Source organism: Aulostomus chinensis, chromosome 8 (assembly GCF_037954235.1).
Source record: "Aulostomus chinensis isolate RoL2024-O1b breed Wild chromosome 8, RoL_Achi_v1.0, whole genome shotgun sequence".
NCBI classification, from domain to species: Eukaryota; Metazoa; Chordata; class Actinopteri; order Syngnathiformes; family Aulostomidae; genus Aulostomus; species Aulostomus chinensis.
This window is the reverse complement of record NC_141327.1, coordinates 10,472,347-10,494,629: the sequence shown is the minus strand read 5'-3', so window position 1 is coordinate 10,494,629 and position 22,283 is coordinate 10,472,347. Positions and strand designations below refer to the sequence as shown.

The 22,283-nt window shown below is 41.9% G+C and overlaps 3 protein-coding genes across 6 annotated transcripts in view; 2 read left to right on the top strand and 1 right to left on the bottom strand.

The window, feature by feature from the left end:
- Window positions 1–22,283, top strand: part of pdcd11 (programmed cell death 11) — a 105,702-nt gene that overhangs the window by 71,238 nt on the left and 12,181 nt on the right. For 2 of the 4 annotated variants that reach the window (XM_086210830.1, XM_086210833.1), the window contains exons 1-11: window positions 18,166–18,241; window positions 18,661–18,778; window positions 18,959–19,102; window positions 19,196–19,360; window positions 20,321–20,482; window positions 20,574–20,694; window positions 20,889–21,061; window positions 21,222–21,329; window positions 21,625–21,834; window positions 21,916–22,040; window positions 22,161–22,221. In XM_086210830.1, the coding sequence (XP_086066956.1) occupies window positions 18,677–18,778; window positions 18,959–19,102; window positions 19,196–19,360; window positions 20,321–20,482; window positions 20,574–20,694; window positions 20,889–21,061; window positions 21,222–21,329; window positions 21,625–21,834; window positions 21,916–22,040; window positions 22,161–22,221 (1,371 nt within the window). In that variant the 5' untranslated portion in view covers window positions 18,166–18,241; window positions 18,661–18,676. Of the gene's footprint in view, window positions 1–18,158; window positions 18,242–18,660; window positions 18,779–18,958; window positions 19,103–19,195; window positions 19,361–20,320; window positions 20,483–20,573; window positions 20,695–20,888; window positions 21,062–21,221; window positions 21,330–21,624; window positions 21,835–21,915; window positions 22,041–22,160; window positions 22,222–22,283 lie in introns of those variants that run through there. The other 2 variants (XM_086210831.1, XM_086210832.1) reach the window with 2 other exon arrangements.
- Window positions 9,635–16,760, top strand: taf5 (TAF5 RNA polymerase II, TATA box binding protein (TBP)-associated factor). Its single transcript, XM_086210836.1, has 11 exons — window positions 9,635–10,077; window positions 10,847–11,075; window positions 11,153–11,468; window positions 11,618–11,781; window positions 11,993–12,128; window positions 12,909–13,029; window positions 13,444–13,573; window positions 13,861–14,025; window positions 14,271–14,448; window positions 15,807–15,984; window positions 16,141–16,760. The coding sequence occupies exons 1-11, from the start codon at window positions 9,660–9,662 to the stop codon at window positions 16,353–16,355; spliced, it is 2,250 nt and encodes a 749-aa protein (XP_086066962.1). The 5' UTR covers window positions 9,635–9,659; the 3' UTR covers window positions 16,356–16,760.
- On the bottom strand, window positions 16,720–18,081 carry atp5mk (ATP synthase membrane subunit k). The gene is made up of 4 exons (XM_086210838.1): window positions 17,916–18,081; window positions 17,110–17,220; window positions 16,928–17,015; window positions 16,720–16,833 (listed from the first exon to the last, which is right to left on the bottom strand). Exons 2-3 carry the CDS (start codon window positions 17,194–17,196, stop codon window positions 16,929–16,931), a joined length of 174 nt encoding a protein of 57 aa, XP_086066964.1. The 5' UTR covers window positions 17,197–17,220; window positions 17,916–18,081; the 3' UTR covers window positions 16,720–16,833; window position 16,928.

Sequence of the window (22,283 nt, the reverse complement as noted above, 5' to 3'; positions counted from 1 at the left end):
GACACATTGGTTGGTCCCACACACAGAGGACCTAAGTCATCACTGAGGTGCGAAAGGAAGATCCACACATCTCTCTCCCCACAGCACTCACTCAATTCATCATGTCATCATGTGAGCAGTTTTACATAAAACGAATACACGCCCTGCGGATCAAACTGGGGCAGCCGAAGAAAAAAAAAGGGTTGTGAAGGTTATCTGGTTTTTCAGTAACATCTGGAACAGTACAAGGGAAAATTCTAAATTATAGGCTATAGGATATTAACGTGTGTCATGTTCATGTCATGAGCAGTACAAAAGAAGTTAAAAAAAAGAAAATGCTTGAGATGTCTAACATCTTGATGAGCCAAACTCAAGTTGTAGTAAAGTTGCAATTCTTAAAGAAGTAATATGACAATACAAAGAATTTCTTTTTTCAGTGCATGCAGTGATGGTGCTGTATAATGCAGTGATCCACGATGCAGTCTCTCTTATGAATAGCTGCAAGTATAACAAGTACCTCCTCCCACACGCACCTATAAATCCTTTAACGAAATGAAAGCTCTCAGTTCTTTATCAAATCAATGTCAACACAACTGTGCAGGAATTAAACGTTTAACTTATTATTCAAAATAAAAGCACTTCAGCTACGAATCTCCACAATAGGATAGCACTATTCCCATGATGCAGCTGTTGGACAGGATTTATTACGATGCAGCATTGGAGGCATGTAAATTTTGAACACTATCTTACAATAACATCACATGTTTCATTATGCTCAGAGGTAGAGTGGCCGTCAAGCAACCGAAGGGTCGTTGGTTCAATCCTCATTTCCCCCAATGACCATGTTGAAGTCTCCTTGAGCAAAATACTGAGCCCCTAATTGCTCCTGATGGCCCTGTTGATGGACTGGTGACCCGTATCTTAATGGATAAGAGGTATAGAAAATGGATGGAGGGATGACCAGTATGATCTTGGATGTTTAGGGTCAGAGAATACACAGCGATGTCAACTGGTGCAGAATTTTAATAGCCGAGCTTGTGTTTTAATTCAGTGGTTGAAAGGAGGTTTGTATCCTCCCTCCCCTCACAGCTTTACAACGAGGCTGCACTGATGACCACGCCCTGAGCTGCTGATATTAACACGTGTGTCTCCCACACTCACCACCCCACCCCCCACGCACACACACACAGAAGAGCCGCCGCAATGTTATACAACGCCCTGCTGCTTGTGCTGTGAACCCCTCTTTTGTCCCCCAGCTTGCAGGTCAGACCTGCGACTTGATTCTCACTCTAGTGATGTCAAAGTGAGCAAGAAAAGGAGGGAGGAAGGAGAGAAGAACTACTAAGCAATGGCTTACTATTAAATAAATAAATAAATGAATAGTCTGCATTGGATTTTTGGGGGTATGAATTGCATCTGCATTTTAATAACATCTCATCATCTAATTAATTCCAATATGTACATTCCAATTTACACGGTTAATTAACAGACAAAGCCTCAACCAACTTAAGGAGACCTGTAATATTTGAAATTCAAGAAACACTGACAGATGAGTAAATGTAGCTCATGCTATACTTAAAAAAAGAAGAAATAAATAATGTTAATTCTGATTTTCTACTGACCATCTCCCAAAGATGAAAACAGATGCTGTGTGGACTCACAACATACGCAGTCAGCACTATAAGTGCATCTCTGACAAGGTCAGAGGGAGGAAGGTGTGTTATCGTACAGGCAGAAATTCAGCTGCAGCTGCAGCGTGCACAAATACTGCTGACGCATGTGTGTATACTGTGTGTCATACACGCTACAAGTTTCTTTCTCTCAATTAATATATTAACATGGAGAATCATTCCAAAATAGAAAGGCGCTCATTCCAAAATAGAAAGGCAAGCATATTTAAGAGACACTGACATACCCTCTATACGGAATGTCTAACACTGTGAATAGAGGGGAAGATGGTGCAACGCCTGAAACTTATATTAGACCGTAACAATTGTACATAGATAATAGATCCTGGAAGTGATATGAAGGATGTAGTGAACATAAGGATTGAGTGAACATACAGCTGGGGTGTTTCTCCCCATAAATACTGGCCTCTTGTCAAAGGTGTATCAGGCGGCATATTCTATGTTTTTTTCTTTCCATTTTTTAATGATAACATGAGGAAAAACTGTCAAGGTGTGAGAAGGCAGAGGCTGTGTGTGTGACCAAGCTGCCACCACCTGGTACAAGATGGTACAAACAAAAGCAGGCATGGAGGGGTGTACACAGTCAAAAACTGCAACTCCCCAGCTAACTTTTATTCCCAACATGCTCATAAGATGTTAAAAGGCAATATACATCTAACAGCATGTTAAACAACTGAACTATAAAAAAACCCACTTTTTTAACAAGTGCAAGCTTAGCTAGCTAGATTGAAAAAAATGTTTTTCTCATCTATTTGCATCTTGGCTTAACAGCATTCAGTGACTTCAGCTGCTTCAACAAATGTAAATTTAAACAGGGTGTCTGAAATGCTGTTCCACACATGAAAACTGTACACTCTATTTAAAACCCTCCCTTTGAAACTTCATTCTGCATCTGCAGCATGATCTTGCTCACTAAAGAATATGAACATACCACAGTGCGGCTGCACCTAATCACATAGCAACTAATATCATTAATATCATATCATTGATCTGACGTGTCCAATGGTTTACGATGAATTTTTACAATTAAACTGGGAAACATTAAATGCAATTAAATTTTGGTGGGTGTGATCAAAGAAACTGTCAGCTCTCTTGTGTGCATAGAAGCACGGTTATAAATAAATGATAACTTCCAGACACAAGAGGTCCATGCAGAGATTTGTTCTTTACTGTTAGTGTCTTTGCGCTCTTTTTGTCACAACACAAAATCCCAAATGTGTTCATTCTTGTCAGATGTGGCTAATGAAATAATGGACATTACACATTTGTTCATTTGGAGAGACTCAGATGCCGAACCAATTTGATGCCTGTAGGTGAGACTATGTGCCGAGCATAAGATTCAACAACATAAGGTGTCACTATAGTGACCTTGGACCACACACACTGCGCCAAGATTCCATCCCCAAGTAATGGTCAGTAGGACTGATATGAGTAAAACATTTCCCAACAAAACAATCTTGCACAGCTCGTACACCATTTATTGGTCGGCTGTAAAAGAGATCTTGGCTACTGACATTACTGTCACCGACACTGCTGTCTTGTACATTATAGAAGACCAATATTCCCTCTGAAGAGAAATGGATGAATCCATCCAAACATCCATCCATCCATTTTCTACCGCTTATCCTGTTAAGGGTCGCGGGGGGGCTGGAGCCTATCCAAGCGGCTTTCGGGCAAGAGGCTGGGTTCACCCTGAATGGGTTGCCAGTCCATCACAAGGCCAACACATAGAGACAGACAACCATTCACACTCACAGTCACACCTACAGTCAATTTAGAGTATCAATCAGCCTCGTCCCCTCTTGATGTCTTTAGACGGTGGGAAGAAGCTGGAGTACCAGAGAGAACCCACACAGGAACAGGGAGAACATGCAGATTCCACACAGAAAGATCCTGTGCCCGAGCCGGGACTCGAACCCGAAACCTTCTTGCTGTGAGGCAACAGTGCGAACCACTGCACCACTGTGCCGCTCCCTTTCTGTCACTTTTTCTGTATTTCAAAAATAAATTTTCATTGCTGATGTAGTGATAAAACTGAGATTTTCCAAATCAGCACCATCCATAAACTTCAACTGGTCCAGAAAGCTTCTGCTCACATCATCACCAGAACTCCCTCCATTATTCATATCTGACCTGTTCTTCAGCAGCTTCACTGAATCCTGGTCAAGGACAGCATTGTCTACAAGATCCTGCAGCTCAGCTTTAAGGCCCTTTATAACCTCGCTCCTCCATACCTCCCTGAACTCTTCCACGTAAACACACCCACCTGCACTCTAAAGTTTTTCTTCTCTAACCACCTCAATGTTCCACGTTCTAAAACATTGCTTTTATAAAACAAACAGTAGGTTTTTAGAGGTATGTGCAATTGTATATAATTTGCAAAATGTAGGCATTCATATTATTTACTTTTACCATGGCTTTTTAAAATTTGCATCATGCCTTTTTCTTTTTGCATTGTGGTTAAACTTTTTCATCTACCACAGTAAACAGCCACAACCTGCTCAAATGATATAGCGGGCAGAATTGCATCAAATTATGATGCGTCTCAAAAACATCCATCCATCCATCCATCCATCCATTTTCTTCGGACTTGGAGGTGCTGATTCTCATCCCGGGCCCCGAACCGATCCAGCGAGACCTGAAAGTCACAGCCTGATGAAGCCAGCAGGACCTGTACATCCACAGAAAGCAGAGACCGAATCCTGCAGCCACCAAACCCTAAACAGCCAGGCTGCACCAAGAGATTCTGTCCATAAAAGTTCTGAACAGAACTGGTGACAAAGGGCAGCCCTGGCGGAGTCCAACCCTCACCAGAAACGAGTCCAACTTACTACCGGCAATGCAGACCAAGCTCTGGCACCGGTCATGCAGGGAGCATATATTGCATATAGCAACAACAGTTTTTCTGCTGGACAGACCACACAACAGGTGCATTTTAATGGTGTTAAATCAACTTAACTCATTTTAAATACTGGACTCTCCCAAGGGGGCTACATGGTGGTGCAGTGGTTAGCACTGTGGCCTCACAGCAAGAAGGTTCCGGGTTTGAGTCCCGGCTCGGGCACGGGATCTTTCTGTGTGGAGTTTGCATGTTCTCCCCGTGTCTGCATGGGTTCTCTCCGGGTACTCCAGCTTCCTCCCACCGTCCAAAGACATGCAATTTGGGGACTAGGCTGATTGGATTCTCTAAATTACCCGTAGGTATGAATGTGAGTGTGAATGGTTGTTCGTCTCTCTCTATGTTGGCCCTGCGATGGACTGGCGACCTGTCCAGGGTGAACCCCACCTCTCACCTGTTGACGCTGGGATAGGCTCCAATAAGCGGAAGATGACGATGGATGGACTCTCCCAAGGTTGCGTTTAATCCCCAATTCTCTTCTCTGTGTACAACAACATCCTGTGTCAAAGTGAAGGCATGGCACTTTTTAAATATCCTTAAATATCCTTGGTTGCATATATGGCTAACACTGATGCCCCAACTCGCTAGCAGGAGGTAGTAAACAACCTGGCCCAAACTTTTGTTGAACTCTCCTTGGAACTCAACATCGCAAAGACAAAGGAGCTATGTGGTGGAGGCAGAGACAAGGCATCACCTCTGTTCTAGCCCCTTACCATCCAGGGCCAGATAGTGGAACAAGTGCAGGTTTCTAGGTACATAGAAATGGACACTTCCCTGTCACTCTCAAAACACACAGACACAACATACAAAAAAAACACAACAAGCCTCCACCTACTCAGGAAACGCAAAGCATGTCAGGTCAACAAGGATATTCTAACTTTGGTTTACCGCTCCCTCATTGAATCAGTTCTCACTTTAAATATCACTACCTGGTACAACCCACTCACCACCAAACACACAACAAGACTCACAAGTATAGTAAATCCAGCTGCCAAAATAATTCTCCCCTTAACTCCCCCTATCTGAGCTGTACACCCCCTCCAACAATCCTTCCAAATGCTACCATCAGGCACGCGTTTCAATGTACCACTGGCTCGTAAAAACATCTTCAAGAAATCCTTCATCCCCTCTGCAAAAGCCTTACTGAACAGCACAAAATGAACACCACCAGGCAACACCTTTATGTCTGTGTGACGAATCATTTGTGACTGGAGCTATGTCAAAGACAATTTTCTGTTACACCTGTGTAACAGACAATAAAGTATTATCTTATCACTTATCAGTCAGTAACTACTGACAGGAATGTTACATCAAGCTGTCAGGAAAGTTTATCCACAAACATTACAGTTTATGTTGTCATCATTTAAACTTAAAATATGTTTCACTAAACAGCCAACCTTTGATGTTACTTACCCGTACAAAATAAATGGGGCGAGTTCAGCATCAGATTTCTTGTTTATCTCAGCCAAGGGCTGTCTCCAATGAGGAACGGCCATGCCAATACTTACCCTTGTGTATTACCCTCTTCTTTGCAGCACACCTTGGTTTCTGGGGCAAAGTATTCGGGCCCAATTGAGGGGGAAAAAAAAGTTTTGGGATACTTTGGCAATAAAGTAAAAAAGAGAAAATGTGTAATATTATGAGAATAAAATCATTATTTACGAGAAAAAGGATTACGTATTTAAGATAAATATTAAGTATTTCCATTTTTTTGAAGCCAATACTCAAATGCACTTTCACGTAGCACTGCTAAAACCTCATATAGACGTGGAGGACCGCTCTTTTGATAGCTCTCTCATAAAATAACAGACTAAAATTCTGACTTTATTGCCATAGTATTATAACTTTAGTTTCATAATATTGTGACTATATTATAATTTCTTTTTTAAAAAGATAGTTTGTTTTTTTTTTCTCAGTGAGACCCTAACATTTCGTCTGTTTCTTTCCAGGAGGCTTGGATTCCGAACCTGACCTGCAATTTTCCACGAGCTTCATCCATTACGCTACGTTAGCGACGTGGGCTACACAAGCAATGTAACCATTAACTTACAGCAGCGGCTGAAGTGCCATTTCGACTTCTTCGCCTTGCCGTTTGCGTCATACCAGTGGCTAAAAATGTAAGCGTCGCCATCTAGTGGCGGAAGCTGTACTTCAAAAACGTACAGGCTGTTGTAAAAGTGATTAGCAGTCTCTATGTCTGTAACGCGATATATGGGCAACTCTGAAGCTGTTACTGCTGGACACTCTGTTGAGTGAGATACATTGTTTATGTTACTTTTATAATAGGTCTGTTGTGTATGCACCGACTGGTTTAAGTATTTCAAAAATATGTAATGCTTTAATACCCAATGTATGTAAAGCACACAAAACACAGGGTGAAAGCTAGTACATGGCTTGACTCATAAGCAGAGCTGAATGGACAAACTGTTGCACAGATACGATTGTAATTGGTTTCATAGTAAGTGACCAAGTCAGCAAGACAATAGTATTTAAAAAAAAATTAAAACAAAAAATTAATAGAGATAAAACTGCTTCTTCTTCTTCTTCTTCTTTTTTTGGCAATTCACAGTATTTTTGCACAGATGGCAGCTAGGTGTCCTATCATTTTGAGGATCTGGAGATATAAGAATCGTTGCCACATCACAAACACCAATTTCTTCTCATAAGTTAATAATGCATTTTGGAGATTAATTTGGCTTTACAACTATTCAGTAGCAAGTACTCATCATTAAAAACTGAAACACACAGTTCCTATAAAACTCAGGGAAACATCTAAAAAATAAAGTCAGAGCTGGTGGAAAACAAAACCTTGCATTCTATTGGACACTGGCTAAATATGTCATAGATCAGCCTATCAGCCCTTCTAGATTTGTTTGTTGATTTTGTGGATGTTGAATCACAGAAGTGCCAATGAGATAAGATCAAGGATAATTTGTTATTGGATTATGAAATCCGTTTCATTATTGCTATCATTATTTGGACCCTACATCACAACCCATTTGTAGAACTAGACAAAGTGTCTATAAAAACATGAGTTGACACCTGATATTCATTTATTCAGCATCACTGTACCTTTGATTATAATGATGAAAGTATTGAAAATGTGTAAATTAATATTAATTTTGAAGAATCTTGAAAGAACAGAACTTGTTATGTAACTATTTGCAAGTCATGAATAATTGAAGGATAGTTGTCAAAAATAAGAAGACCAGGTAAAACCTAGTGAATGGCTTGATGCATGGTTAGAGAGCCATAGTGTCGACAAACTGTTGCACTGGTAAGTTTGTAGCTGGCATATTATTGTGTATTCCTGGATATGATATGTCCTTGTGTTTCCTGTAGTGTTTCAGTTAATTAGTCCTCGTGTAGAGGCAGTAAACCACATAGAATAGGAAAGCTGAAGACATTTTAAATGCAGGTTGTGGCAACTATGGTAGTTGAAAAATTATAACCACAATGCAAAAAGAAAAAGGCATGATGCAAATTAAAAAAAAAAAAACACGGTAAAAGTAAATAATATGAATGCCTACATTTTGCAAATTATATACAATTGCACATATTTCTAAAAGCCTACTGTTTGTTTTATAAAAGCAATGTTTTAGAACGTGGAACATTGAGGTGGTTAGAGAAGAAAAACTTTAGAGTGCAGGTGGGTGTGTTTACGTAGAAGAGTTCAGGGAGGTATGGAGGAGCGAGGTTATAAAGGGCCTTAAAGCTGAGCTGCAGGATCTTGTAGACAATGCTGTCCTTGACCAGGAGCCAGTGAAGCTGCTGAAGAACAGGTCAGATATGAATAATGGAGGGAGTTCTGGTGATGATGTGAGCAGAAGCTTTCTGGACCAGTTGAAGTTTATGGATGGTGCTGATGAGGAAAATCTCAGTTTTATCACTACATCAGCAATGAAAATTTATTTTTAATTACAGAAAAAGTGACAGAAAGGGGGCAGCACGGTGGTGCAGTGGTTCGCACTGTTGCCTCACAGCAAGAAGGTTTCGGGTTCGAGTCCCGGCTCGGACACGGGATCTTTCTGTGTGGAATCTGCATGTTCTCCCTGTTCCTGTATGGGTTCTCTCTGGTACTCCAGCTTCCTCCCACAATCCAAGGACATGCAAGAGAGGACGAGGCTGATTGATACTCTAAATTAACTGTAGGTGTGACTGTGTGATTGTCTGTCTATATGTGTTGGCCCTGCGATGAACTGGCGACCTGTGGGTGAACTCCGCCTCTCACCTGAAGGCTGCCAGGATAGGCTCCAGCCCCCCGTGACCCTTAAAAGGATAAGCGATAGAGAATGGATGAATGGATGGGTGGATGTTTTGGGGGGGGGGGGGGTCAGAGGTGGAGAGGCCGTCTAGCAATTGAAAGGCTGCAGGTTCAGTCCTCACTTCTCCTGGTGACCATGTCAAGGTATACTTAAGCAAGATACTGAGCCCCTTATTGCTCCTGATGGCCCTGCAACAGACTGCCGACCTGTCCAGGATGAACCCTGCCTCTCCCTCAATGTCAGCTGGGATAGGCTCCAGCCCCCCCCACGTTCCTTAACAGATAAGTTTTATAGAAAATAGATGGATGGATAGATGGAAATTTGTATTAAATAAATAAATTCTGAGTGCTTGCCTACTGTCTTGTGTATACAGTGCTATACAGTTTACTGGAAACCTAATTTTACTGAGGGACTTCCCCAAGGGATTAGTAAAATCCAATCTCTATCTATCTATCTATCTATCTATCTATCTATCTATCTATCTATCTATCTATCCATCTATCTCAACTCATTCTCCCTAGGGACTGCAAAAGGCTAAACAAGATGACAAATACACCACTGGGTGCCAAAATATCAGTTCCCTTTATCTGATACAATGTAGTAATGATGTCAAACAGTAGGATAAAGTGAGCGTCAAGCCCAAAAAGAGAGAGAGAGTTTAACGTTAACATTTGGTTGTCAAATGCATCAAAACAGAGACGTCTCATCGCTAAAGGGGGCGGGACTTCTTTGTGACGTTGTACCAGTAAACACCAATCAATTCGCCTGATTTTAAGCACCGAGCGTTTTCCTTTTTTCAACCCCGCACATGCGCAATTCATTTCTAAAATGGCGGCCGTACAAGGTGGTATGGCTGACGCGTCCGAAGTAAAAGAAATAAAAAAAGAACCACCGAACGATGGCTTTGGAAATAACAACGCGAGTGACGGAAGGGCGCTCTCTACGTCCCCCGGGTCCAGCGCTCCGGTTGAAAGCAACAAACCGGCAGCGGGAGCCTCGGAAGAGCAGCAGACGCTGCTTGCAGTCCTGCAGTTCCTCAAAAAGAACAAATTGACGGAGTCCGTCGAAATTTTGCGTCGTGAAGCGGGATTACCGGAGGATTCACTGGAACCGAAGGGGGCTGAATCCTCCGGAGCTGGTTCGGGAAGTGCCACGGGAAATGTGGACTCAGGAGGCGGGGATGCAAACTCTCTCCTCAGCCGGGTGACAGTCTCATCCTCCGCTGGAGCCCAGGCGCCAGTAAAAGGTCGGATAACCAGCCGGTCTGCTCATGTTCTCCTGTGTTCAAACTCTGTTGCGAAGTAAACCCTACTTTTTGCTCGTAATAGCACACGATCAACAAGTTAGACATAGCTTCCCTTCAGTTTTATCTCGCACCGTTTCTACTTAAAAAAATGTTTATAACCCATGGACCAAGTTGGAGAATGGCTGTTGAATGCTATACAGTTGTCTATTGTATTACAAGCTACTGCTTCTTCTTCTTTTAACTTATGTCGATTGCCCTTTTGAGTCATTGAGACCATCGGTTAATATCTGTTTGGGCTTGATGATATGGACAAAATGAAATATCAAAGGGGGCTGCATGGCTCAGGGGTGGAGTGGCCGTCCAGCAACTCTAGGGTCGCTGATTCGATCCTCTCTTCCCCCGGTGACCAGGTCCAAGTATCCTTGAGCAAAATACTGAGCCCTGAATTGCTCCTGATTGAAGACTATCCAGGCCTTTTTATTTACTAATTTTATTAGGCTTTAGGAATGCAGTGATGACATTTTCGTAAGTACATACTATGGATGTTATAAGCCATATGTGCTTTTGAATGAATTTCATTTGCTCTAGTCAAAGAGGTTAGTCATCTTTTGACGTACTAATCGGAAGCATGATAATAATGTATTAGCTTTCTGAAGCAGTTTTTAATAAGATCAGTTCCTCATTAGGGAACAAAAACAGATCTGTTTGATATGGTATTGTTATGATGGTTATTTGTGTGCTGATATCGGATGCTTGTGTGTTTCTGCAGTGCCTGGAGAGGACCAGCCTGACGTGAGTGTGGTTCTGTCAGCCTACAGCCAGCAGGGAGACCCAGCTCTGTATGAGGTTTACTACAGCAGCTTGAAAAAGTTCATTGAAACTGTTCTGGACTGTCACAGAGCGGAGCTGTCCCAGGTCTTCTACCCACTGTTTGTCCACATGTATCTGGAACTGGTGTACAACAACCATGAAAACGAAGCCAAGGCCTTCTTCGAAAAGTGAGCTTTCTGAAGCATAAATGGTTCCTCCATGACAAACACTGCAAGATTTTAATCTTGGTTTCTCTCTGTCTCAGGTTCAGTGGGGATCAAGAGGGGTATTATAAAGACGACCTGCATGTTTTATCGAGCCTGACAAAGAAGGAGCACATGAAAGGCAATGAGACACTTTTAGACTTCCGCACCAGTAAGTTTGTCCTGCGCATCTCCCGTGACTCTTACCAGCTGCTGAAGAGGCACCTACAAGAGCGCCAAAACAACCAGATCTGGAATATCATCCAGGAGCACCTCTACATTGACATCTTCGATGGCATGCCGCGGAGCAAGAGCCAGATTGACGCCATGTCTGGCAGCCTGGCAGGAGAGGCCAAGAGAGAGGCAAATAAAGCCAAGGTTGGCATCGATACCCTAGCGAGCCTCGCTCCTGCTCTCGCTCACACGAACATGTACACACACTCACACAGACTTCACCCTCAAATGATTTATGTCTTGGGGACAGACAGCCCTGCTGAATGGTTTCACTGACATTTACCTTGTCCTAGGTTTACTACGGATTGCTGAAAGAGCCAGAAATAGAACTGCCCCTTGATGATGAGGATGAGGAAGCAGAGAATGAGGAAGGTAAACCCAAGAAGAAGAAACCAAAGAAGGACAGCATGGGCTCCAAGAGCAAAAAGCAGGATCCCAATGCACCTTCACAGAATAGGTATGGATTAATCATACAACAGTCCTGTGTGGCTTCAGCTTTAGCTTCTCAGCACATGAGCACACAGATGTTGAACCCCCCAAGACATGATCACACCTCCCTCTTTATTAGGTTCTGAACACCTGGTATTTTCCTCAGAAGTTATTTTTTCCTCAAATAATCTGTTTTGAATGTACTTGCCAGTGACTGATGGAAGTGATCTGTTGCTCAGGATCCCTCTTCCAGAACTGAAGGACTCAGACAAGCTGGACAAGATCATGTACATGAAAGAGGCCACGAAGAGGATCCGGCTGGGACCGGACAACCTCCCGTCCATCTGCTTCTACTCTTTTCTCAACGCCTACCAGGTCACGCCTCATAGTCACAACCTCTCCCCCTCTCTTACAGTATCCTGCTGAGTTCATGAACACGTTATCAGTATCAGTAAATGTTTAATTTTTTTAAAATATATTAGTAACAGTCTGATGCTACCCTAAGCTCAGGTATTTGTATCAGAACTAAAATGCAGATCGTCCTTAGTTTTTGTCAGCCATCCTTTAATTGTATGTTGTTTCTGTGATGGATGGAGAGAGCAATGGATGGAAGATGACTTGAAATCAGTGTGCAATGCCAGTTATATCATAATATCTGGGGGGAGGGAGGCCCCCCCCCCCCCCCCCCGGAAATTTTGGAATCAGAATCAGGGAGCTTTAGTGGGTAGTTTGAACCACTTGTGCACACCCTATACAATAGTATTGCACACAGTCGTATGCCTGGATTAATAGACCTCTTACTAACGCTGCCTTGCTGGTCATTGCATCAATCACCTACAACAGGACAGACACAGGCCTATCATAAAGAGAAAATTCACCACCACCACAAAACTGTTTCCAGGGGAGCTCATGTCACCACGAGGGGAGCCATAGCTCCCCCTTGTTCCATCATAACTGGCACCCTGCTTGAAACCACAAGCATGGTTCTAAGCAAAACATTAGAAATATTTTAAAATGATGTCCAGGACAGTTTATGTGGTGGAAAATGCAACTCAGGAGAAACGCTTGGATACAAACTCTTTCCTGCTGTATGTGAACTGAGTTGAGTTACCTGCTCAGGTACGTAAGTGCTTATTGTGACCTTCTTACCTGCAGGGTCTGACTGCGGTGGACTTCACGGACGACTCCAGCCTGATTGCAGGAGGTTTTGCTGACTCCACTGTTCGAGTGTGGAGTGTCACGCCGAAGAAACTCCGCAAAGTCAAGTCTGCTGCAGGTGTAGTAGTTGAATCAAACATGAACGTACCTTTACATCACCTGGAGGAGCTGAATCAGAGAGTGCAATTGTCCAAATAACTTAGGCTGGACATTAAATCAGTGTCACCCAGCCAGCTCTGTAGATCAGGGTGTAACTGAACCCATGATGAATAAAGAGTCCAGGCCATTTCTGGAATTATCAGACAAATCAAAGTACTGGCTGTTTGACAAAATTAATAATGGCCACATGACCACTGAATAATTTTTGTGTCATACCTCTAGCAGTATCTAACCAGACGCAGCGCCTCACCTCAGCCAAATATGGAGTACCTTCATTAATGCCTGTCATTTTTATTTTTCTCATCTAAAAAAGAAGTGCAGGCATGCCAATTTTCAAGATAATGAACATCTTTCTCTTCTTCTTTCACTCAAGATTTGAATCTGATTGACAAAGAGTCTGACGATGTGCTGGAGAGGATCATGGATGAAAAGACGGCCAGTGAGTCGAAGATCCTCTATGGACACAGCGGTCCAGTGTACGGTATAAGCTTCAGCCCCGACAGGTACAACGGCTGCACTCATCCTTGCATGTCACCTTACCTACATATCTCTGATATCTTTAAAAAGCCACTTCCACACAGAATGAGAAGATGCACATCATTATCAGTGAACTGCAGGATGTACTTCTGTATAAAGTCCTTCCTAACTGTTTGTGACTGGGAGGTTACACATTATACATGCATAAATGCTGAATTTCGGATCAGGATTAGTTTATTCAAATCAGATTTTTTGTGACAGTTACTGATGTTTTGTCTATATTAACTGCCAAGGTCTGTATTTTGCCTTTTAGAAACTACTTGTTGTCCAGTTCTGAAGATGGCACAGTGAGGCTGTGGAGTCTCCAAACATTTACATGCCTCGTGGGCTACAAAGGCCACAACTACCCTGTATGGGACACCCAGTTCTCCCCCCATGGGTACTATTTTATTTCCGGAGGACATGACCGAGTTGCCCGGTAAGCAATCGCAGGGAGTACAGGAACAAACTAAGTGCCAATTTTTTTAGTCAGTTTAAATTGTTTTATAGTTACAAGTTAAACACAAACAAACCCCAGGAGGTCAGTGTGTGTGGTCGACCATGTAAGCCATCCATGTAATGTTAGCAGATGCACTGAACAATATTTTATTTATTTTATGTAGATACACAGCAGCTTCTTTTGCGGTTGATTTAACCTGACGTTTGTTCTACTTCCTCCATCAGTCTGTGGGCAACGGATCACTACCAACCTCTACGGATGTTCGCCGGTCACCTAGCTGACATCACTTGTACCCGTTTCCACCCAAACTCCAATTATGTGGCCACAGGATCATCTGATCGCGCCATCCGACTATGGGACGTCCTGACTGGGCACTGCGTTCGCATCTTCACTGGTCACAAGGTCAGACAAGAGCTGCTGTCTTCCCATCAGGCTCTATACATCAGAGCAGTGACACTCAACCCTACCCTAGTAAAGAACCACTTAGCCAAAAAAAAAATTCTTTAACAAGATCCAGAGGTCCCAAACATCACTTTTTCTCCTGAAAACAATATGCAATTGAGGATAAGGATAATATTACTATGTTATTAGGCAATTAAGAGCATGATGTATTGTGCAGTAACTGTAATTTGTTATTAATGCAACTACTAATAATTGCTGGCAGTGTTTCGACAGTTTAAGTAAAACAATCATTGGGCCTAATAAATTATTCAACATAGCAACTTCCAGTCTGTTGACCAATCAGATGCGCTCGATGATTCTTCTGCCGTTTTCTTGATGGACACGTCCAATCAGGAGTAGCCAAAGATCAATAGTAAGAAACAAGGTGGTTACCAGCCAGTGTTTTGTCGCATATGCTCAGTGGAGTGGCGTGCTGAGCTGCTGCTGCGACATCCCTGACACACACCTTGGGAGCCTCTAGTGGAAATCAGATCATTGATTCGTTCAGCTGCAATTAGCTCTGGCAACCAGGGCTCAGCAGTAACATGAAGTAGAGTTTTAGAAAAGAATTGGATTCTTTTTGTAAGTGGAACTAAGAAGAGCCAGAACCAGCTATAAAAGAGCTGCGAATTGGGAGTTGCAGTTGGAGAGGTTTGTGAATATGGAGCAAGCAATGGCCACAACTGTCATCTAAACCAATTTATCATTTATAAACTAAAACTTTAAATTAACAGATTAATTTTGTAAAAGAATGAGGTTGATTTTTACACAATGTCACGCAGATACTTAACCATTGATGATAAAACTGACCCGCTATTATGACCTGTGACCCTGGAAATGCCAAAGAATTGGTGTATAAAGAAAAATGATGCTAGTAACACATTTAAATGCATTTGTACATCCATGTTCAACAGTTCAAATATCTTCGAATGAATGAATGACGTGATGGGGCACAGTTTCTTCTAGCTCATCTGGAGCACATGTTCCAAAAGCAGGGGGCAATGGGCAGTTGCTTTTGTCCTGTGTACACAGCAGTCTGTTTTTGGATCACAAAATGCAGGACACTTGTGTATTTTTGTTTTTAAGTTAATCCATGAATGCACCACCAGCAGATACTGATCGGGGTGTTGTGTGACCAGCGTGATATAATTCACAGCATGGAGAGACTTGTTTGAGTGTTAACATTTTGCAGACGAAACTCATACATAGTGAGAATTGGAGGAATTAATGATTTTGGATGCTGCATTTATCTATTTGCTGAATATGAACAAACCAAACTGAAGTCAACTATCTAGTCATCTACTGACTTGATCCTCCAGGGTCCCATCCATGCACTGGCTTTCTCTCCCAATGGGAAGTTCTTGGCTTCAGGAGCCACAGATGGCAGAGTTCTCCTGTGGGACATCGGTCATGGACTCATGGTGGGAGAGCTCAAAGGCCACACAGACACCATCTACTCTCTGAAGTTCAGCAGAGATGGAGAGATTCTGGCCTCTGGTGGGTGTTTGATAACGATCAATGAGAATGCATTTGTCTCTGTGAGTTACTCCACAGCGCTGTCATATCTCACATTTCAACTCATTACCATACATTGTGAGGTTACAGCTATAAGGCCCATGTTTCACTATACTGAACGCATCTTTTGTTCTCCAGGCTCTATGGATAACACTGTTCGCCTCTGGGACGCAATGAAAGCATTCGACGATTTAGAGACCGATGACTTCACAGCCGCTACAGGACACATCCATCTACAAGACAACTCCCAGGAGCTGCTGCTAGGCACATACATGACCAAATCCACACCTGTCATCCACCTTCACTTCACACGTAGGAACCTGCTGCTGGCTGCCGGGGCCTACAATCCATGACAACTAGGAGCAAATAATCTACGGAAACGTGAATATGTAAACCTTAATTGCTCCCTCCATAAGTGACTGAAGAGGACTTTGGGAAGTGTGACGAATTCGAGTCTACATTATAACTCTGGGTGGTCATTTAGCTGTGAAAAAGTATTAGTTAGCCAACTCCTACCCCGGGCCTCTGTCATATTGTGGTTTTGTAGACATCCCTTTGATTGAAAGGGAAAACCCATTTTTGATTGAGGACCTTTTTTATAAAAAAGAAAAAAAGAAATCACTGCCATGAGAACAGCTTAGCTCAACATGTGGCTAACATGTCTGTACCATAGCCTTTTTATATTGGTGTACACTGTAAATAAAAGTGATTTCTATGTTTTGGGTTAAATGTTTATTGTTATTAACATCATTAAACCAAAGTTATTATACAAGCACATCCAGCTGCTTCCTCCCCTCCTAGCTACGAGAAATGGTCCGTCCAAATGAACATCTGTGAAGAGATGAGTAGAGTCTTTAATGTTATGAATATAGGGATCACTTGTCTTCCATTTATTGATAGGAGAGAGAGGTTAAAGTATACTTACTTCAATTTTCTGTGACAGCAGGCTTTTTCTTGCCATATTTGTAGTAGAGAACAAGTCCAAATATGGTTGCATAGGTGGCCAGAACGCACTGTTGAAATGGGAAAAAAAGTCAAGAAAACTACATGAATGGAGAAGTAGTGGAATTATAAAAACCCACCAATGTACAAAACTTCTCAACTCACATTCTTTCTCCCTGTAATCGTGACCGAATTGAAGTGCTTCGTAAACCAGTTGAACTGAGCGGTGGAACCAGAATCGTGACCTCCCATGATGGTATCCTACCAAATGGTGTCCTACCAAAACAGAAAAGAAAATTAATATAGAGTAGTTGTCAGAATGAATGGCCATGTTGTACAATTTACATCATCGAAGTCTACTTAGTAGAGAAAAAACGTCAATTCAATCCATGTTCATGATATTCTTGCCGCATCACAACCAAGACGAAATCTTCAACTTTATAACCCTTAACACATTGCTCACGTAACACGATTTTTAAGCAGAAAATCCACAATGCAACAGAATAACTGGATACTGTACTATAGGTATGTGTCAATACATTTCCCACCACCCTGTCAGATGAACGTCTCTTCAAACAGTTAGAGCGACTAGGTTGTTACACATCCTGTCAAACAATATATCCACCACTTTTGATAATGTTATACTACATAATTGACGGTGACTTTGATACTGGCTAACACGACATGTCTTGCATTAAGACTGCTACGTCAAAGAAAAAAAAAGTTTCGGTTGCACACCAATTAAATGTTTCCGAGTTTCAAATGAATTCATGCAAAACCCCGCTGCAACTGCCTTTAATTGACGCAGTCTGACATACTTGTTAGCAACAGCAGAATTAGTTTACATTGCTAAGCTAATATAGCCAAGGCAAAGGGTAAGCTTGTTGTAGCCACTTCGTCCAAGATTAAATTCGGGGATAATAAATACAACCCGACAGCCAAACTTGTTTCTCAACGTATTCCTGTCTTACCTTAGCCAACTCAACTACAAATGCAAACAGAACGAGAAAAATGTCCTTGACAAGAGGCCGTGTGCAAGTGTCGACGAGGAAATAAAAACATCGAAGGAAATCCCGCCTATCAGCAGTCGTGTTACTATTGGCCCAACATAATGTCACTCAACTTTACTATCAGCAACTAGTGATTGGATTGGCCAAGAGGAATGTCTATCATTTCAATTGGGTGTCATTTGACAAATTATATACGCCCCTAGGGGTTTTTCTTCCGGGTTGCGAACATGGCGTGCTGAACAACGTGAGTTTAAATCCATAAACCGGAGATTTTCATGTTGGAAACTGTAAGGAAATATTTTTATTTATAAGGTTGAACCACAATGTTTTGAAAATGTTATTTCTCGATTGTTGAAATAGATGTCGTGTTTTAATAACATTCTGAAGAGTTTAGATAATGCTAGTTTACGTTCCAGAAAGTTAAGTTGAGCGATACTGTAAAGGACTGTAATGCATCTGAGTCAGATTTACTATAATTGTTCTACACTAAAAGCATACGCTTGTCAATCACAACCTCAGTAATCACTGTTTCTCACACGTAAAAGTCCCTGAAAATTAAATCGATAATTAATTTTATGTTTTCTGCAAGCTTAAAGTAATTCAGACCGCTAAGTGTGACCGTCACACAACATCTAACTATGTTAATCACCTGGTTTAAATTTGTAATTTGTTTGCTCATTAATTGTTGTGACTTTGGTTTTGGTAGACATCTGTAGCAAAATATGGCGTCAATAGAGGAAGACTTCCCTCGAGGTGGGACAGCCAAGAAGACCACTGAGAGTAGAATAGTGGTACAGCGGTCTGAGGTGGACAACCTCTTCCAGGTAAAGTTCAACTGTTTTCTCTGTTGGATAGGCCACAAACCAAAAAACAGAAAAAATTGTGCTTCTTTACTTAATAGCTGTTTTTAGTCTCCTTACTTGCATTGTGAGGTTAAATTTGTTTTGTCTCATTCTTTAAAGTATCGGTTAAATGTCTTTCATAATTTTGTTTTTCTGTTGCAGGTAAATGAACCAGCAGAAACAAAGAAAAGGAAAGGGGCAGTCAAAGATGATGGCAAAAAACTCAAGAAGCAAAAGACTGGCAAAGAGAAAGATGGCCTGACCCTCAATGCAGCAACCAAGTGTGTGGAAATTCTACACTACAAGGTAAACTATTTGCCAAGAACCACTATAGAATAGCGCTGAGTCAAGTCAAGTAGCACATGTTTACAAGTTCTGTGTGTGTTTGTGGATCTTCAGAATGTGAAGGAAGGCATGCTGATGCTGGGCTGTGTGAAGGAGGTAACAGACTTTGAGGTGACTGTAGGTTTGCCATGTGGTCTGCAAGGCTTCCTCAGCATCAAAAACATCAGTGACTCCTACACCAAGCTGCTCAGTGACCAGCTGGACTCGGATGACACAGAGGTAGGCCCCTGAAGTAGCTGATGGGAAGCAGGAAGCTTCAGTCTACCCTCCCTCCCATTTTTGAAGGATCAGCAACAAAAACATAGTCTCTTATAATTTCTCTTTATTGGATTTCTGGAATCTGGTAGTTTATTGACCCTGTCATCATCTCAACACACTTCGTAATATCAAATAATTATGTATGATTAACAATAAGGTTCGTTTGGTATTCATTTTGGTAAATAATTAAAGAAAAATAGCGCACTAAAAATGTTTACGCAGTGTATCGCTGCCTTGAACCCCATGTGTGGATTTACCCTGCAAATGGAATGATCCAGGTTATCAGTGAAGGGCAGCAACACGCTTTGGCTTTGTCTAGTCTTCTCGAAATTAAAAGAAGATAAAGAAGCCTCCATGCATCATTGAACACACTTAAGAGTTTGTCCAACATCAATGGAAGCAGACGTTGTTACTGACTTTAGATACGTGGCCCTGGATGCTCTGGTGGTCATATTTGTCACGGCTGGCAGTGAAACATGTTCAGAGTGACGGAAAATAAAGCAGTGTCCAACTCTCATCCTATTTTCTTTCTCACACATTTACCAAATTATATTTCAATTGTAATATTTTAAATACTTGGCCAAAGTTGATAAATACAATTAATTTCAATGAAGTAATTCAAAAGATGTAATTAATTCTTTTGTTGATCATTTTTTTTATCCTCTTCAGCACTTCTTTAGCTTTAAAAGTGCTTGACTTTCATTTTCTACTTCTTGCTATTTACATTTTGATATTTTATATTGTCTTTTTTTGATTTATATATTGACGGTATTTTATCTTTCGTTGTTTAGTGTCCATTATTGTTTCCATTCTCTTCTTTGCTCGTGAATCACTTTGACTTTCATGATATTTGTGTGAGAGATGCTAGATATGTTAAGCTGGACTGATTAATCTGAAACATGGATCCTTTGTACTTGACAGGATCTTTGCTCTCTGCCACACCTCTTCCACCCCGGCATGCTGCTGAGGTGTGTGGTTGCTAAACTGGATGTCGCTAAAGGAGGCTCAGTCAGCATCCAGCTGTCAATCAATCCCAAGCTGGTCAACAAGGCTCTCACCTCGAGCTCTCTTACCTCTGGAATGGCAAGTCTGTTACCCGAGAGGTCATTTTTGGTCAGTTTAAAGATTAATCAGTGAAAAATATCTGAAATCTTGTTGCTGTTTGTTGACTCAGATCCTGAGTGGGAGTGTGGAAAGTGTTGAGGATCATGGCTACATAGTTGACATTGGCATCAATGGAACCAAAGCTTTCCTGCCCAAGAAAGCAGTCAAAGATGGTCACAACAAGCCAGAAGGTATGCAAAAATAAACTGGATCTCTTTTCCTGTTCTGGTAAATGACCTTGTTAGTTTCATCCTCCTCTTTTTGAAGCTGAAAGGTGTTTTGCTGGACTTTTTTTGTCACCTTCAGTCTTATGATGACAATGATGGCATGTAGTGAAGTTTCTGTACCTCCTAATGTAATTATTTCTATTTTCATGTGCATCCAGAGTTGAAAGTGGGTCAGTATTTGACTTCTCAAGTAGAAGAAGTAAAGAACAGTGGACGAGTGGTCCGGCTCTCTGTCAGCCCCCCAACTGCGAGTCAGGCCTGTGACCCCCAGCAGGGTTGGACCCTGACTAACCTTCTGCCTGGTCTTCTGGTCAAAGCTACAATCAAGAAGGTAAAGACAGGTCATCAGTCCTGTTAAAAAATGTTAGTCATAGAAGTATGTTCTCAAAACCCTGGTCTTTCCCACTCAGTCAGCACAGTTTCTATAATAGTGCCCTGCGTCAGCTACAGGGCCTTGCAATAATGCTGAAGTGTGTTGCATTTGTGTGCAGGTGACCAAACATGGTCTGCTCTTGGACTTCCTGTCCTCATTTACTGGCCAGGTGGACTTTCTTCACATGGAACCAGAACAGGCATCCAGCTACGCTGGGGGGGGCGAGGTATGGACAACCTGGCACCAGGTTTATTGGGCACTTCGTAACTTGATGCATCTCACATTCGCTGTCAATCTCTTTATTTTGGACTGGGTGCAAAAAAAAGGCAGCATCATATTGCAATATTTTGTGTGATTATATTGTATTGAAACACCAATGCAAATGATCAATACCTTATTGCAGAAGTTTGTGAGAGTCCCACTCCTACTCATTATTTTATGAAACTAATCTCGGTGTTAAATATTAGTCACTATTACTAGAATGGAAACCACGCTGTGTTTGACACTCGTCATGTGTGCAGGTTCAAGCTCGGCTGCTGTACGTAGAGCCCTCCACCCGTCTGGTAGGACTGAGCCTGCGTAGCTACCTCCTTCAGCCCACAGCCACCATCATCCATCCAAGTGATGGCAACTGTATTGGTGAGGTGGTGAATGGCTGCAAGATAACTGCAATGCACCACATGTCTGGAGCCATGTTGGAACTACCCAACAAAACTGTAGCATTTGTGCACGTGAGTTTTCCTTTTCAATATGTTAAGGATTATTGATCTCTGTGCCTCCTTTTTAACTGAATTTGGTTCTTCTCTTGATAGAAGAACCACCTAAAGGAGTCTCAGGAGCCATCTAATGAGAATAAAGTGCTTGCTAAGCCTGAGCACACCTGCAGGATTCTGGACTTCAGCCCCATGGAGCAAATTCATTTTGTTAGTCTGCGAAAGTACGTGCTATTCCTTTTTTTTTCTTTTTTTTTTTTGGTCTTACCTCAGAGTAATGGCGAAACTCCACATTCCAGTTTGATTTAGTGCAACCTTGCATTGTCTTCTTTTTTTCCCCCCAGGAGTGTGATTGAGAGGCGGTTTTTCAGGTATCATGATCTCAAGGCTGGCCAGGTTGTAGAGGTATGTCCGTGGAACTGGAGGTAGTCTTATTGTATCAGCCCGAAGATTCGGAGACATTTTCA